The 18,209-nt window shown below is 38.6% G+C and overlaps 1 protein-coding gene across 5 annotated transcripts in view; it reads left to right on the top strand.

Moving 5' to 3' along the window:
* The window catches only part of LOC137162993 (NEDD4-binding protein 2-like 2), an 84,364-nt gene that overhangs the window by 52,078 nt on the left and 14,077 nt on the right, over positions 1 to 18,209 (top strand). For all 5 annotated transcript variants that reach the window (XM_067562965.1, XM_067562964.1, XM_067562962.1 and 2 more), the window contains one exon: positions 16,174 to 18,014. In XM_067562965.1, the coding sequence (XP_067419066.1) occupies positions 16,174 to 18,014 (1,841 nt within the window). The remainder of the gene's footprint in view (positions 1 to 16,173; positions 18,015 to 18,209) is intronic.

Genomic DNA, 18,209 nt, shown 5'->3' with positions numbered 1-18,209 from the left:
AACAATAAAGAGGCTAGGTAGCTAAAGAAAGTTCTAGTGAGTTTTGTGAAAATGTGGTCCATCTAGATCATAATTTGATTTGCGGGTCCTAATTTGGACTGATCCTACTGGATGAAATGAAGCTTTGAATACCTTTTTGTCAACTGACATATTGAAAATTAAATTGAGATTAACAGCAGGTGTTGCCTAATGCCATTAACAGCACACTAGATAGTGGACTATGAGTACTTGAAGAGCAGTGAGGCAACAGGTATCTAACCCAGAGGCCTGAGTATCTGGGTTTCCCTGGCACTAGTCTCTCCTAGTTCTCCTCTTACCTTTCTGATGGTTCCTTTACCTTTTTTATTTGCGCCTCCCTCCCCCCCACCTCCGTGGCTGAGCTACCTCACTCTATTTTCTCCCAGGATGATTGTTTCTGCTCCTATGTGTTCAGCTACTATGCCTTACCTGATGAATTCTCAATCTGCATCTTCGCCCCTGAATTTTCAACCTCAACTTAGGTCTTTGTTTTCACTTACTTTCACTGTCTTTCATATCTTTTGAATAGCTCACCTCAAACACTTGTTGTTGCACTCAGCCTTTCTTTTCCCCCAGACATTCTTCTACCCCCATTTACTGAACTGACTGCAAGTATCCTGCAAGTATTCTTCCTGTCACTCAAAAATACAATTTAGGTGTCATCTTTTTTCCTTACTCATTTTTCTTCTCTGCCACCCTGGAACTCACCAAATCCAATCACTTTCTCCACATTTGCAAAATTAATTATTTTGTCTTCATCATTAGAACCAAAATTTTATTCTGTATTCTGGTAGTTTCTCCATTGTAAACTCCTGTAAATCTTTTCATTGGCCTCCAGTGATCCCATCTCTAGTCTATGTAAACTGTAGCTGTTAAGATTGTCTTCTTGTCTGCTCCTCTGTCGGTCCCATAATTTGAACCTCTGTACTGACTTATTATGTATTAAGTTGTCGTCTCTTTCTTATCTAAAGCTCCATCTCTACTGTCACCTCTCTCGCTATAACTCCATTCCCTCCCCATACACATTTGTCCAAGCTTCTCTTTACCTCTTTTTTTGCCTTTTTCTTCTTATTGCAGACTTCATTATGTCTTTTATGTTGGGAAAAACTTCGCAAATAAAGGTAATCCCTTCACTTCTTTAAAAAAAAAAAACGCGCCCCACCTATTATTTTGAAGCATTCTAACCTGTTCCTATTTCTAAAATTGTAATTCTCGTATGACCCTCATCGTTAAGATATCTGAGTGCCTTCCACAAAACGCACTGAGTGACATAATTAGTATTTGTCACATGTGGTTTATTTTCCCTTTTCTCTCCAAAACTGTGAATTTTTAAAAATACTACTGTGTACATGTAACACATTATATATGTGTTTATAGTAGCAAAAGCAATGTAAAAGAAGTACACCTTGCACTTGGAAAGAGAGCCTTTGATGCTGAAGAAATATTTTTAAAGTAACAGACAAATATAAATCCATTTACCTTTCACATGTTTTGTATGTATTTCCTTTCAAGTTTCTTAATCACCAACGATATTTTTGTTTCATTAGGCTTTAAGAAAGCAAATCCTTATTTAATCAGCTTCTTTGATCCTAGAATTAAGTCATACAGCAGAAAGATTGTGATGGTAAGGTGAGGTTAGGTAGTGGGGGAGAACATTATTCAAGTAAATATTTTTTTATATAAAGTTTGCTCTAGTTCAGATGGTATTTGGGTCAAGTGACAATAAAGTAATTTCTCTAAATAGCACGTCCTAGTATCGTGTCATATTCATGGGCACAGGGTTATCTTTGATTTGTCAATTCCTTTACATTGTATTTCAGAAACAAATACAACCATTCTCAGATATTAATCAAGCAAGTATAGCTTTGGGATGTGGTAAACTTAAGGCTTCTAAAGTTGCAAAGCTGTCTTTGGTCAAACTTTGCAAATAAAGGTAATTTGAATCTGGCATATTTCAGTGAGGTCTAATTTTTCTGTATATTTCTCTCTGTACTGTACATCAGTCATCAGAAGTGCATTTACTGTTCCTGTAATGGTCTATTTTGAGTATAGATTGTCAATCAAACTGGACTTCATTAATTATTTTGGGTATTACCACATACCACAAAATCGTAAGTAACAGAGTAACTGCTCTAAAGTCATTTCAGTGATATTTCATGCTTCTTTATCAGTGGTAGAACAAAGGATGCAAAATATCAGCAAATAAGCAATGAGACTCATATATCATAAAGACAAAGTGTCAGCTTTTAGGTTTGCATATAAAGAAACAGTGTTTTTATACTTACTGTACAACAATATTTAAATAACAAAACTGATACCACAACATGGTTTATTTTCTTTGTGTTTTTTTGGAGTTTTTTCCCCCCACTAACAAGCTCCAATTTGTAAACAACAAATTGTCTCCATGCTGGTTCTCAAATTTCCTCAGTATTTCAATGTACCTTATTATGTGTGTGGTTTTATGATACAGAAAACTCTCCACCATGGATTTAGAAGTGATCAAAAAGAGAATGAACAAGGCAAATATTTCTACTAATTTTCTTAAATTTTTATTAAATTCAAAACTTAATATATGCTAGTGGATATATAGCAGGCAAAAGTATCATTTCTAGTGCTGTTAGCACAATGAAACATTTACAAACACATGCTTTATCAGCCAGAATTAGGATAGAATCTATTGCATGGAGTGCATCTGTCTGGGCAAAGGAGATGTGAAGAATGAAGTTAGATGTTTGATCTAGAGTGAACACCACTGGGTTTTTTTTTCCCCCACCCAGAATTTTTTGCTAAACTGGCTGTTGGGGGTGGTGTGACTGTGTCTCGTCCTATTAATACTACTTTTCTTCCAAACCCAAGGTCATTGACATGGTCTTATGAATGATGGAATGATATAGCTCAATCTTTGCTAAATCCATCAGTCCAGATTGATGGGTTGCACTTCTTATTGAGTTTGACAGGCAACAATTTCAATGAAATAATAGCTATTGGTTTCACTAGATCCTTCAGATTCCTGTTTCCACAGTCTCTAGTCCCCGTAGTTGCTTCACCTTAGAGAAAAGATAGTTAATGTATATAGAATCATAGAAATGTAGGGCTGGAAGGGATCTCAAGAAGATCGTCAAATCCAACATCCTGCACTGAGGCAGGACAAAGTAAATGTACACCATCCCTCACAGTTGTTTGTCCAACTTGTTCTTAAAAACCTCCAGGGATGAGAATTACATAACCTCCCTTGGAAGCCTATTCCAATATTTATCCTTATAATTAGAAAATTTTTCCTAAGATCTTGCCTAAATCTCCTTTACTGTGGATTAAACCCATTACTTCTTGTCCTAACTTCAGTGGACATGAAGAACAATTGATCAGTATCCTCTTTGTAACAGCCCTTAACACATTTGAGGACTGTTATCAGGTCTCCCTTCAGTCTTCTTTTCTCAAGACTAAACATGCCCAGTTTTTTTAACCTTTCTTTGTAGATCATAACCTTTCCTGATAGGTCATGTGCTTCTGCTCTTCTTTCATTCCAAGTTGAGTCCTGTCAGGGATGTTTTTCTCCTACCTGTTTCAAAATGATGATTGTGGTACGGGGGAAGACTAACTCTGTTAGACTTGTGAGTTTTCCCTCACACTTTTGTAAACCTTTGCAATACTTTGCGATACCATCCTCCATTGTAGGCCCCAAGAAAGCTGGGCTCTCATATAGAATAGATTGAGAGTAGTGGCCCAGGATACCAGGAGGAGGTAAGTGAATCCTTCACTTTTTGTCTAATTTTTTTAAGCCCATTGGGAAGTTACAGATAACCTGCTTTAATCAGTACTTTTAATGTTCCCTTCACTTGGGCGTCAGCAGGATGCAAAGTCACATCTGGGAGAGGAGAATAGTAAGAAGGGATAGGGCTAATCCAGCACCTCAAGAGAGGTAAATGATTATTCCATTCCTTTGCCTCTGGATTTCAGTTATACCTGTACCTGCTAACAACACTGGTAGTATGTGGGTCAGATCTTACAGAGTTGTGTAGTAGTCCAGATTGATGGGTTGCACTTCTTATTGAGTTTGACAGGCAACAATTTCAATGAAATAATAGCTATTGGTTTCACTAGATCCTTCAGATTCCTGTTTCCACAGTCTCTAGTCCCCGTAGTTGCTTCACCTTAGAGAAAAGATAGTTAATGTATATAGAATCATAGAAATGTAATGGCAAGGATCTTTTGTAATGGCAAGGAACCAGTTACTTCAGATACACAGGGCAGCTCCTTTTGTGAAATTGGGACATCCCTGTGTTTGTCTCATTGCAAGAGACTTTCAAGGAAGAAATTTGCATCAGTTCTAGAGAAGTCTTCTAGCATCCCTGTAAATCTTCCATATTGAATCATAGAAATGTAGGTTTGGAAGGGACCTTGAGAAGTCATCAAGTCCAGCCTGTTTTGCCTAGACCATCCCTGACAGGTATTTGTGTTCTTATTAAGAATCTCCAATGATGGGGATTCCACAACCTCCCTTGGAAGCCTATTCCAGTACTATTTGCTTACGGTTAGAAAGTTTTCCCTAATATTTTACTTAATCTCCTTTGCTGTAGATTAGGTCCATTACTTCTTGTCCTACCTTCAGTGGACATGGAGAACAACTGATTACAGCCCTCTTTATAACAGCCCTTAACATATTTGAAGACTATTATCAGGTCTTCCTTCAGACTTCTTTTCTCAAGACTAAACATGCTGAATTTTTTTAACCTTTCCTCGTAGGTCATGTTTTCTAAACCTTTTATCATGTTGTTGCTTTCCTCTGGAGCCTCTCGCATTTATCCACATCTTTCCTGGACACAGTACTCCATCTGAGGCATCACCAGTGCTGAATAGAGTAGGATAATTACCTCCTGTGTCTTATATACAACACTGCTGTTAATACATTCCTGAATGATATTAGCTTTATTGTCAGCTGCATCACATTTTTTACTTATATTCAATTTGTGATCCATTATGACCCCCAGATACTTTTCAGCAGTACTACCATATAACCTGTTGTTTACCCATTTTGTAGTTGTGCATTTGATTTTTCTTTCTGAAGTGAAATACTTTCATAGATTCATAGATTCCAGGGACCAGAAGGGACCATTGTGATCATCTAATCTGCTCTGCTGTATAATGCAGGCCATGGAACTTCTCCCAAATAATTCCTAGAGCATATCTTGATTTAAAAATTGTCAGTGATGGAGAAATCCACCATGACCATTGGTAAATTGTTCCAGTGGTGAATTACTCTCACAGTAAAAAATCAACACATTATTTCCAGGCTGAATTTGTCTAGCTTCAACTTCCACCCATTGGATTATGTTATATCTTTCTCTCTCAGATTGAAGAGCTCATAATCAAACATTTGTTCCCCATGTAGATACTTTGTAATCAAGTCACCCCTTAGCGTTCTCTTTGTTAAACTCAAAGATTTCAATTTAGTTAGCTTATCACTATAAGGCATGTTTTCTAATCCTTTAATGATTCTCATTGCTCTTCTCTAATCCGTCTCCAATTTATCAACATCCTTCTTGAATTGTGGACACCAGAACTAGACACAGTGTTCCAGCAGTGCCAAATATAGAGGTAAAATGACCTCTCTACTTGAGATTGCATTGTTTATGCATTGGAATTTTTGGGATAGAGTCCCCCATCCTGTAAGTGTGGCCTACATTCTTTGTTCCTAGAAGTTTACATTTACATTTAGCCATATTAAAACACATATTGTTTGCTTATACCCAGTTTACCAAGAAATCCAAATTACAGTGAATCGGTGACCTGTCCTCTTCATTATTTGCCACTTTTCCAATTTTTGTGTCATCTGCAAACTTTATCAGTGATGATTTTTTGTTTTTTTCCAGGTCATTTATAAAAATGTTAAATAGCATAGGGTCAAGAACCGATCCCTGTGGGACCCTACTAGAAACATACCCCCTTGATGATGATTCCTCATTTACAATTACATTTTGAAACTTATCAGTTAGCCAGCTTTTAATGTATGCCATGTTACTTCTATATCATTCTAGTTTTTTAATCAAAATATCATGCAGTACCAAGTTAAACACCTTATAGAATTCTAAATATATTACATCAATATTAACTTTTTCAACCAAACTTTTAATCTCATCACAAAAGATATAAAGTTAGTTTGACAGTTCCTATTTTCCATAAACCCATGCTGATTTTCATTAATTACATTATCCTCCTTTAATTCTTTATTCAAGTCCCGTATCAGCCACTCCATTATCTTTCCTGGGAACGATGTCAGGAGATAGGCCTATAATATTCGGGTCATCCCATATACCTTTTTTAAAAATTCTGACATTAGCCTTCTTCCAGTCTTCTGGAACTTCTCCAGTGTATCAAGACTTACTGAAAATCAGGTTAATGGTCCAGGAAGCTCCTTAGCCTGCTCTTTTAAAACTCTTGGATGGAAGTTATGTGGTCCTGCTTATTTTAAAATGTCCAATTTACAGTAGAACTTCAGAGTTGTGAACACTTGGGAATGGAGGTTATTCATAATGCTGAACAAAACATTATGGTTGTTCTTTAAAAAGTTTACAACTGAACATTGACAATACAGCTTTGAAACTTTACTATGCAGAAGAAAAATGCTGCTTTTAACCATCTTACTTTAAATGAAACAAGCACAGAAATAGTTTCTTTACCTTGTCTGATCTATTTTTTAAACTTTCCCTTTATTTTTTAGTGGTTTACTTTTAACACTATTGTACTGTATTGTACTGTATTTTTTTTGACTCCGCTTCTCCCTGATTGTGTACTTCCAGTTTCAAATAAGGTGTGTGGTTGACTGGTCAGTTCATAACTCTGATGATCATAACTCTGAGGTTCTACTGAGGTACCACTTGACCTGACTGTACCTGACCCGAGTACCACTTGGGAAAAAAAGGGGGGAGACTTTCGGCAGCGGCAGGGTTTCGCAGCGGGCTCCATGGCGGGAACAATGCCCTCCGCCGAAACCCTTCCGCCGTTTCCCCTTTTCGGTGACAGAGTTTCTTGAGGGTGGGTGGGAGGGCCCTTCCGGCGGTGGCTGCGGATGCGGCGGCGGCGCCGCGGTACGGCTCGCATACCACCCAGCCTTCTTCGGCGTACCACCGGTTGAGAACCGCTGTTCTAGAGATACTAGTGGAATGGAAAGAGTTTTTATCACCGTATCATGAGACCATATCATCTGTTTTCCTCTCCAATACAGAATAGAAATAGTCATTGAACACTTCTGCCTTTTCTGCATTATTATTGATAATACTACCATTTCCATCTAGTAATAGATCAGTTCCACTGTCAGGATTTGTTTTGCTCTGAATAGATTAAAAAACTCCTTATTGTCCTGAACTCTGCTAAACATAGATTTCTCCTTTGTCCCTTTAGTTCCCTTATCAGTTTTATACAGTTCCTAACTTCTGATTTATATTCATTACTATCTACTTCCCCTTTCTTCCATTTATTATATATAATTTTTCATAGCTACCTTCACTTCCCTTCCCCTCTAAATTTTCACTTGAATTTCATCTTGTTGATTTCAGACCAATTCCCTAATTTCTCAAGATCATTTTGAATTCTAATCCTGTCTTCCAAAATTATTGCAATCCCTCCCAATTTGGTGTAATCCACAGATTTTATAATCGTTCTTTCCACTCTATTACCCAAGTCATTAATGAAAATATTGAATAGTACCAGATCCAGGCTAACCCTTGCGGGACCTTGCTAGATACATACTTCCTATTTGACAGTGAGCCACTAATAAACAACTCTTTGAGTATGGTCTTTCAACCAGTTCTATACTCACTTTATAGTAATTTAATCCAGACCACATTTCCCTAGTTTGCTTATGATAATTCTGAATATCTGCAAAGGAAGAATTAGTCAGCTCCGTATCCTGGTTAAAGGAATTGATTCTGCTTTTCCTGCACATTTACTTTAGAAAATGTTTGTCTCTCTGTACATATCAAACTTCCTACCCAACCACTAAAGCAAGGTGGATCATTTTTATATCAAAGTGTTGACAAATTCCATAATAGGTTCCCTCAGCTCTAAAATTCATTCCAACATCCTGTGTCTTTAATTTATTGTAAATTTCATTCATAGTTAGAACTAAAAGATGCCATATTTTTAGTAGAGTTCTTGGACGCGGACACCCAGGCTATGTACACACTACTTATGTTGGTATAAGTTATGTTGCTCAGTGTATGAATAAGCCACCTCCCCCAGCGATGTTAAGTTACACCAACCTAAGTGCTGGGAGAGCTTCTCCCACAAGCATAGCTAGCAGGGGCTGAAGTAATTAAGTCGACAAGAGAGCTCTCGCCCATCAGCTTAGAGCATCTGCACTAGCAGTGCTACTGCATTGCTGTAACCTCTATAGTATAGGCATAGCCTCAGCTACTACAGTAATGTGCACAATATAAATCCTCAGCTATGTAAATAGGGTGACATGAGATAGGTGATCTCTCTCAAAGAATTGTCTCTATTTAATGTGTTCAAGTTTATTGTTACCAGGAAAGCTTTTTGACCCTTTGGAAAAATAGAGCCATTGCTTTCAACTTTGAAGATACTTCTGTAACAATGTACTTCAAGAAATAGGAAATGATGGCTTGGAGGAGGAGAGTCAGTTTCCTTTTACCTAAGTGGAGGCATCCCCTTGCCTTAAGAGCCTGCCATCTATGAAGGAAGACTACTCTCTTAGTAGAATTCCTCATCTGGCTGTCAGTTCAGTGGAAGCTAATTCTGCACCCAAACATATTTGATCTCACAGACGCCAATAAGAATTCCCAAGATCTTTTTTGCTTCTTACAGCAATACTGAGCTGTCCATTTCTGTAGTTGTTGTCAAATAACATGGCGACTTTCATGGTCATCTTTTTTCCCCTATTTCCATGGTTCCAGAATTTTGTTGCTGTCCTTCAGGCCCCCAAATTATTTAGAGAAATGGAACAACAGACAGAAGACCCCAACACATCCTAGTAGTTCTTGCCCTGGCTATTTTGTCAGTATGATTCCATCATTTTGTTTTGAATTCTTTCATGAGAGGGATACATTTAACTGCTTATCTGTCCTCTCAAGTACTCATGGAGTGATCTGTGAGTGTGTGTATCTTCAGAGACTGAGGGTCAAGCTCATCTATGTGCCTATAATATTATCCAAGGGGAGTCAAAGGTGGCTGGTCACTTTTAGCATGACTTCCCTTTTGAACAGTCGGAGCCTTGGAGGCTTAATATGCTTAATTAAACTATTGTCTTTGGTCACTCATGTTCTTGAGCATTAATGTGTTATTTTAGGCCTGTTGTACATTACAAAAATTAGCACTCATTTTAATGCAACTGCCAGCAATGGTGAGGCTGCAGTAATAGTAGTAGTCACATAAGTGCTAATGTAGAACAGCCTCAGACATTTTTACTAGTGTTAGTCTAGCAACTTAGCATAGGTACAGCTGCACTGTTGTGGGCTGCTGTAACACATTTTCTAGTGTGCATACATGCATCAGTGATCACAGAGTGACAAGCTGGCAAATTGTCTTGTATTATTAGTTTTTTTATATAAGGGAAGTCTTGTCTTTAGGACCTTTTCCTGTTTATCTCAAGGTTTATTTTGAATTTTAAAAATGCACTTTTTTGTCCCATTCTATATCCAACAAAGAGCACCTTTTGGTACTTCTTTATCACAGAAGACCCCTCAATTAATTTGGAAAGGATTTAGCATGTTGATGCTAATGGAGGGTCCCACAGTTTAAATACCAGGTTAATTGATGCCTTTTTAAAAAATCTTAATATAAAAGGGAATCAAGACTTTCAAATCTACTATAGCTTGGTGAATTTGTCTGAGACGTATCTACAGGGCAAAATTTCCTCAGAGTGTCAGTCTCTCTTCTTTGAGTGATGGTCCCTATTTGTATTCCCCTCAAGGTGTGCATGCGCTCCATGCATCTGAGACTAGAAGATTATTGCTATCAATGTCAGTTGGTCCACACCTGTGCCTTCTGCTCCTTGTGCTTTGAACTGAGGGCATAAAAGGTGGTCTAGACCAACTGCCTTTCCAGTTCATTTACACAACCCATGGTCTGAGATGGAACTTCTCTAGTGTCTGTAGCTTTAGCTAGATTTCCTGTTAAAAAACTTAGATACTGTTAATAGCTTCACCAGTTTAGATAGTGTCATTTTAGTAGTTCAGGAGTATAGGGGCACCCCTACCCTGACACCCCCCTTTGCAGATGCCGAGGATGCCCAAGACCTCAGGATTCAAGATCTATGTGGCCTGTCCCTAGGCTTTTCCAGTCAGCGATTTCCTATTACCTTAGGGAAGCTCATATCCTATCTCAGTGTAATATCTGCTGATCCTCTCCTCACAGAACTAATCAATTCTATGAATCCAGGCTGAGAAGATTCCTGATGGACCATTCCATGAGACCTCAATTCAGTCCTGGCCCATCAGACGCTCTTGTACATTGGAGAGAGACACTGAGAAGCTCCCTTTAAAAATTGGTGATCTCTGGCTCTGGGCTGTTGAGGATAAAGATAGACTTTTCCAAATAGAGACATGAGGAGGGTAAGAGCAAACACTTTCACAAGAAAAGTGATAAATCTCCCTCCAAGTCCTCATCCAAAAAGAGGACCTTCTCACCAACACCCTTTAATTCAGGTGTAACTCCGCACCTTGGTACAAGTATGTGTGGAGCTCACAAGGAACACAGTATTGGTTCCTCAGCACTGAGAACCAAAAGCGCCCCAAAACTGTTAACAGCAGAAGGGGTGGAAGAATCCATAGTACTCATGAGGGAAAGAAGAGAGTGGATGCCTGCTACACTGATGGTATTGATGCGCAGAGAAAAGGAATTGTCGGTACCAAAAACCATTGTCCATCTGAAGCTGGCACCACCAAGGGACAGGAACCTGATCCACTGTCCAGAAGCTGGTGCTAGATACATTATCCTGGAGGACCTTATGATCTTTGCAGACCTGGAATCACCAATGCCATTGGATCCGGTCCTAACCAAGCAGGTCCCTACACCAGCACTTTGCCACTCTTCAATACTGTCAACCAGCTGAGGCATAATGAGACCAGTGATACCGACAGCACTGCCTGTTGTCATAGAGTTCTCATTCTCCTCCGATGAGTCCGGAATGAGTGGGAGAGCTTCACTAGCCTTAAGAAGGCAGGAAGTGAGCCCCAATAGAGTTTCCAGGGCAGTTTCTCAATCTCACAAGAAGGAATACCCAATTTGGAACCAATGGTATTCTCATCCATGGGGACCACCCTATTACCCCTATGATTAAGGTTAAGATTTTTTTCATGGTTATTTTTCTAAAAGGCATGGACAGGTTGTGGACAATAAACAAAGATTCACAAAAGCCCATAACCTGTTGGTGATTTTTACTAAAAATAATGGTGGTGGAGCTGACTGCCAGAGGGGACTAAAGCTCGAGCCCTGCGGGGGAGTGGTGTATAGGGAACTGACAGTTCCAGTCTGTGCCGTGTGCCCTGGGGGCTGAAGTTGAAGAAGTCATGGACGTTCGTTAAAGTCACAGAATCTGTGACCTCCATGACTAAATTGTATCCTTACCTATGATCCCTCATGCTGGCCTTATTGGGGTCCCTGAAATCCATATATGAGACATCCCAAATATGCAAGGTCTCAAGGGGAATTGAGGCAGGCTTCCCCATCTGGGGAAGAAATTTAATCTACTCAGGAACACTCTGGGGAAGATGAGCAACCCGAACAGGCAGAACCATTCATTGCTGAAGGAGTATCATCATCCTTACCAGATGAGGCAGTCCCAGCTGCCTCGCCATCACCATCTGACGACTATAGGCAATTCCAGGATCTCCTAAAGAGAATTGCAGACACACTCCAGATCCCGCTGGAGGAAGTACATGACACCCCTCATAAGATACCAGATATCCTCCAGAGGGCTGGTCCCAGTATGGTAGCACAGTCTGTTAATGAGGCTATTTTAGAACTGGCATATTCCAGCTACTTGCACTCCCACTCCTAAAAGAATGGAGAAGAAATACTCTATCATTAAAGGGAGCAGAATACTTATTTTTACACTGTGCTCCAAACTCTGTCATGGTGCACCGTCTTTGGAAGAATGAATTTCACTTTGGCAAGTTTATAGTTCTATATAGTGAACTACCAAGCATTGATGTATGATTTTATTAATTATAATAAGTTCTCTGAATTCACTAACAAACTATCTCAAAAGGTTAGATTTCCGTTCCAAGCAATCATTCATGAAGGTAAATTGCTAGCTAGATTGGCCATCCAGGTTTTGGTGGATGCAACAGATACAATTTTCCTGCTCGATGGCAACATCCATAGTTATGAGATGGGCTTTGTGACACCAATCCTCCAGATTTTCAAAAGAAGTTCAGTCCACTGCAGAGAATCTGCCTTTCAAAGGAAATATTCTATTCCGTGAGAAAGCAGATTAATTTTTAAATACCCTCAAAGACTCAAGAGCAACTCTTTGCTCTCTGAGTATCAGTACTTCAGCACCAAGGAAGAAATATCCTAGGCCCCAGTCTCATAGGCAATAACCATCTCCTCCACCATTATACCATCAAAGAGCTTGCAAGCCTCCTAGAAAACATCAAAGAATGCATTGTAGTGAGCATAATGTTCCTTCTTCATTATCCTTTTAACCCCAGCCTCCCATCCAGAAGTCTTTTTAATGAGATTTTTGACAACCGAGAATCAGTCCCTGCCACATCCACACATTCAGAAACTCTACACCCCAGTGGGATGAGTGTATTTCAACAATGGGGATTCTCATTGTGGGATCTCTTTGCATCCAAAGAAAACAAGAAAAGCCTGGTATACTGCTCCATAGTGACCTGGGGCCTCAACTCCAGAGGGGATGTGTTTCGAGTACAATGGCCGGAACCAGTGATGTACATATTTCCACTCATCCCTCTCTTTTATGTTAAGTCCTGAGTAAAATTAACCAGGACAAAGCATTGGTGATCTTAGTTTTTCCTTGGTTATCGAGGCAGTTCTCATTCACCTGCCTTCTCCAGATGGCCTCACACTCCCGTGCCTCTGCATTCAGCTCTTTCCAGACCTTTTGACCCAAGACAAAGGCAAGATCCTCTACCCCATATCAGCATCTCTTCATCTAACAGGTTGGTATTTGGATGGATGATAAATGTAGAATGATAATGCTCAGAGATAGTCCATTCTTAACTATAGCCAAAAAGACTCCATGAGAAAATGCTATGCAGCTAAATGGAAAAAAAAATTCTACTTGGTGCCAGAATCATCATCAGACCATTGAAAACATTGAGACTATATATCATCTCTTTGCAAGTGCATTTGAGCTGCTTGTGCCTTTCACGTTTCAGTGCCCATCCTCCTACAGTAGTTTCTGAAGAGACTTGTCAGAAACTTTCTTCTGGTACTGAAAGCTATTCCAATATGGGATCTCAGTCTAGCCCTATCAGCCGTATGTTCCATTCAAATCTTTAGCCCCATGTTCCTTCACTTAGCTAGCTATGGTTACCTTTTTGGGTGCACTTACTTGAGCCAGAAGAGTAGGTGAATGGGGAGTCCTTATGGTGGAGGTTACACCCTAAATTCCTTCCCAGAGTAATCTCAGAATTCCATCTGAACAAGGTCATCCCTCACCTGTCTTCTATATGAAGCCACAGGCCACCAGAGAGGATAGGCAGCTACGCACTCTGGATGTCCGTTGAGTCTTGGCGTTCCACCTACAAAGGACAAAACACTTCAGAAAATCCCCTAAACTGTTTATCTCCTTTGCCAAGCACACGAGAGGGGGGCAGTCTCCTCACAGAGACTTTGCAAATGGATTTCAGGCTGAATCTTGCTTTGCTATGAACTAACAGTGATCTCTCCCTCACAAGTGTTAGGGTTCACTTGACCAGAACCCAGGCTATGTCAGCAGTTTCACTTCTGCGGTGTTCCTCTTGTGGAAATCTGTAAAGCAGCAATATGGGGCTTTGTGCACTCTTGAGATATTACACCTGGTACTGGCTTCTACAGCAGATGTAGCCTTCGGCAGAGCAGTCTTCCAATCTGTGGTACAGCAGGGTTCCTCACACCTCCCCTTCTCAATAAATACTGCTTGTAAGCCAACTCAATTGGAATACACATAGGGACTATCACTCAAAGAAGAAAGTCGATTACTTATCTTGTACAGATACTGGAGTCCTTTGAGATGTGTAGTCCCTACGTAAATTCCACTACCTGCCCTCCTTCTCCTTTGCTGTGGATCTTTCCAGTTATACGCTATAGAGAAAGAACTGGACAAGTAGTCAGTGCATACAGCCATTTATGCCCTCAGTTCACAACACAAAGAGAAGAAGGGTGCCAGCATGAACCAGTGGACACTGCTAACAAAAATCTTCTGGTCCCAGGCACATAGAATGCATGCACACCTCACGTGGAATCCATATACGGGCCAAACATCTTGAGGAATTCCAGTTACTGTACAAGATAAGTAACAATACTTTTCCAGTAAAGAAATGAATGATATCTGTAAGATGACAGGTTACTCATTCTTGCACTCATTTAATGGGTATTACAGGGAGGAAACAAATCTCTATGGAGTATTTTACCTGTATAGGTCATCTACCTGTTAGATCTGTTTATTTGGAGTTACCTTCCCTTCATTGTTTTGCTCTATAAATAAAACTATATCTACAGAGTACACTACATTCATGTAATAGGTTTCCCTAGTTATCTTTATTTTCTGTATTTAGGGCTTACTGTGGTTAGAGACCTGTGATCAGATGAGTGATGCCAAAAAGTTTTTAGTTGCCATTTTTATCAGCATGGCTGCCTGTTAATCTTCATGAGAAGTGCAACCCAACAATTCAGATTTGTAGATCTGGGATTCATAAGTAATCTTACATAATTGCCTACTAATAAATTAATTCGTTTCTAGTAGACTTAAACTGTTGGATTGAGGTTCACTTATTCAACAGATTGGTCTAACAAATATTTATTAAGGCAAGACACCCACCAAGTAGTGATCAGTTACTTATAAGTGGGAAGCTCATTTGGACAATCCCATCACAGTCGCCTCCAGCACTAGACACTGCAACTTCAACCTCCCTTTGTTACACAAACTGATTTATAACTTTTTGTTATCTTTTCTTATACATACGTATTACTGTCATTTCCATGTTAACTCTCTTTCCCATCAGTACAGGGTTAGTGTTTAGTTCAAACTGGTCTTTTCTAGTGTTTGAGTTACTTTATCTTTTCTTGTTCTCACAAACATGATTACTCTGCAACTGCTTTCACATGTGCAGCACTAAACATGATTATTCTGTAATTTCTTACACATACCACAGTTCTACTTATGCTTACACTATTGAACGTACCGAAAAAATCTTAAAATCTCCTATCTATAGCAGGCTTCTGTCAGGCCTAAATATGCGTTCCCTTCCAACAATTATGAGGCACCACTGTTCCAAATGAAATAAGTATTATAGTCCCCCAATAAATTGTATGTGCACACTCACTAAACATGTTACCTTAAGCAGTCGGTCTTAGGGAACTGTAATAATTATTAAACCTGTATGTCAATCACAATTTTTTGTAGTTAGTATCTTCTGAGTTATCAAGTCCATCTAAGGTATTTTGCCCAATAGAAGAACACTCTGATATCAGTGGGATATTCTAACAGAAGGAAAACTGGTCATGTTACTGTCCACTCATTTTCCACCATTCTGAATATTGCACAAGGCGGCACTTCCCAAAATTTCAGAACATGGGCAAATCCTAGATGCTGAATGACTAGTGAGGATCAATCATTCATAATTGTGAAAGAGCTGAAAATGCTGCCTTTCTTGCTGTTTTGTTTTAAGTTAGACGTTCTTGAAATGAGAGTCAAACTAAAAGTCTCTGTGTGTATGTTAAACAGTATAAATATGCTTTCTGAATGGTAAGATACATGTATATAGTGTTTTTAAAATATACAGAAATGGTACTTTTTAAATGAAGGAGGTGTCAAGATTTAAAAAAACCAAAAATTTCAGCAGTGAGGGAATCAAAACTTGTTTACCAAATAATTAAATAAAATATTTTTCCTAAAGCTGCATATCATCATTAGGTTATTACTACTATGGATTTTATTTCATATTTAGTTTTTTATTCTACATTTAGGGAAACAAAAATTAAGAAGAAACCTGGGCACAGATTGAGCAAAGGGAAACAGAGGAAAAAGCGAAAAAGAAACAGAAAAATGAAGACCGATCATATTAAAATGACAGAGAAAAAATCATATGGAGCCCCTCGTCATCTAATTCCAGATGACCAGGAAACATCAGAGAGTGAAGAGGAAGATTCAGAAGAAGAAAACAGAAAATCAATATTTACATTTAATGGAGATCCAGGAGGTCCAATAGAAGGTTGTGAAGATCATTCCAATGGTGACAATAGTGAAAGCCTAAAATCTACAAAGTATCAAGCAGAATATTTTCCTATTGCTGTGTCTGAGACTTCAGCAATATTAGCTAGTCCATTGGAAAGTAACTTACTTGCAGAAGATGAGCCATTTCTAATAAATTTGATATCAGCTCCTAAAAAACACTTAATTGAACACTCACTTGATGATCAGGTAGTTGATCATAACCCAAATAAAAACCTTATGGAAAATCAGAGCAATTCCTTAAATACAAACGATCAAAGTTCTGTTCTAAAGATAGAATATAATAGTAAAGAAAATAGTGCTGTGGTGTTAAACAACCAAGATGAACTTACATCAGATCAAATTGCATGTGAACCTGAGCTAGAAAGTAAATTGTTAAATGTAAGTAATGGGAAAAAAGAAACTCTGTCTCTCCAGCATGATTTGAAAACATCTGAAATTTGTGTTGTCTTGCCTGATAAGACCATAAAAGACAAAAAGACATCAAAAAGGAATGAGAAAAATCCTTGGGCTTTTTTTTCAATTGATTTAACTGATATACAACTGCAGCCTGACTCTGATAGGCAGGATTCTTGTTTTTGGCCTGAGGATACACATAAGTTCATATGTGAGCAAAGACCAAAAAAAGTGAGGAGGCCCAAACAGACCTGTCTTGACAGCACAGTAGAACAAACTCATGAATCTAATGAAGAATTAGAAAAAGAAACCGATCTGCAAACATTAAATGAAGAGAGTGGCAGTATAACAAATGGAGATCTGCAGTTATCATTGAGTGACAAAATACGTAATATTTCAGGAGTCACTGTCACAAACTGCTTAACTGAAGTAAATGTTCCAAACACTGTAGATACACCAGTTCCATCAAAGAAAAATGGAAGATGCAAAAGGATTTTCAACTTGGCACCAAACTTTCATGTACCAAGGCAGATTGTTGTTAGTACAAAGGAGGAACAGAAGGATGTTCTATTTATACATGATCACCTATCAGAAAATGTTTTGAAAACAGAACAGGAGAGAATTTTGAATAAGGACAGTGGAAAGAATAGTGAACAAAATCATGAATTTCAAGAACATCTAGCACCTTCTAATAATGATGTGACAGATTGTTCACGTAACTGTGATGTGGGATCTCTCTTACATAATTCTTCCTATAGTCAATTGGGACAATTTCCATGCCTTTCAAAGAAAGCTGTTTCTTCTCCAGCTCAGAAGTTTCCCTCTAGTTTTTGTATAGTTTCTTCAACAAGTGAGGAACAAATTATAACTTTTAAACAACAAAAAATATTTGATAAAAAACAGGGTGAGAAAGAACAGTTCTCTTCAGAGCTTACAAATAGTCAACCAGATATTTTGTGTTCTGTTAATGTAACATCTGAATGTCCTACAGACTCTAATAAATTTGAAAGCTGTAGTGAAAATATGCACAAAGCAGATGAAATTGAGCCATCACAGTCATCACAAATTGAAGATAATCAAGATCCTTTAAATACTAAATCCAATTTGCTTGGTCTTCCCTTATCATTGGGATTTGCATTTCAACTTGTAGAGCTTTTTGGTTCTCCTGGATTTCCACTAGGTAATATTATTTATTATTATTTATTTTTAACTATGCATAATGATATGTGTCAGTTTCTTATTGCAACTAGCAATTACACGAATATGATAATATATTGTAGGTGATCATTGCTTGCCAATATAGATACTTTTAATGGCATTCACTTAGTGTCTTGCAAATGGTAATTCGCTTTAAGATTGTGCGTTTCAGCTCTGT

This window comes from Emydura macquarii, unplaced genomic scaffold (assembly GCF_026122565.2).
Source record: "Emydura macquarii macquarii isolate MOO-44397 ecotype Brisbane River unplaced genomic scaffold, CSIRO-AGI_Emac_v2 contig_2473, whole genome shotgun sequence".
Taxonomy (NCBI): Eukaryota; Metazoa; Chordata; order Testudines; family Chelidae; genus Emydura; species Emydura macquarii.
This window is presented reverse-complemented; position numbering and strand designations above follow the sequence as displayed.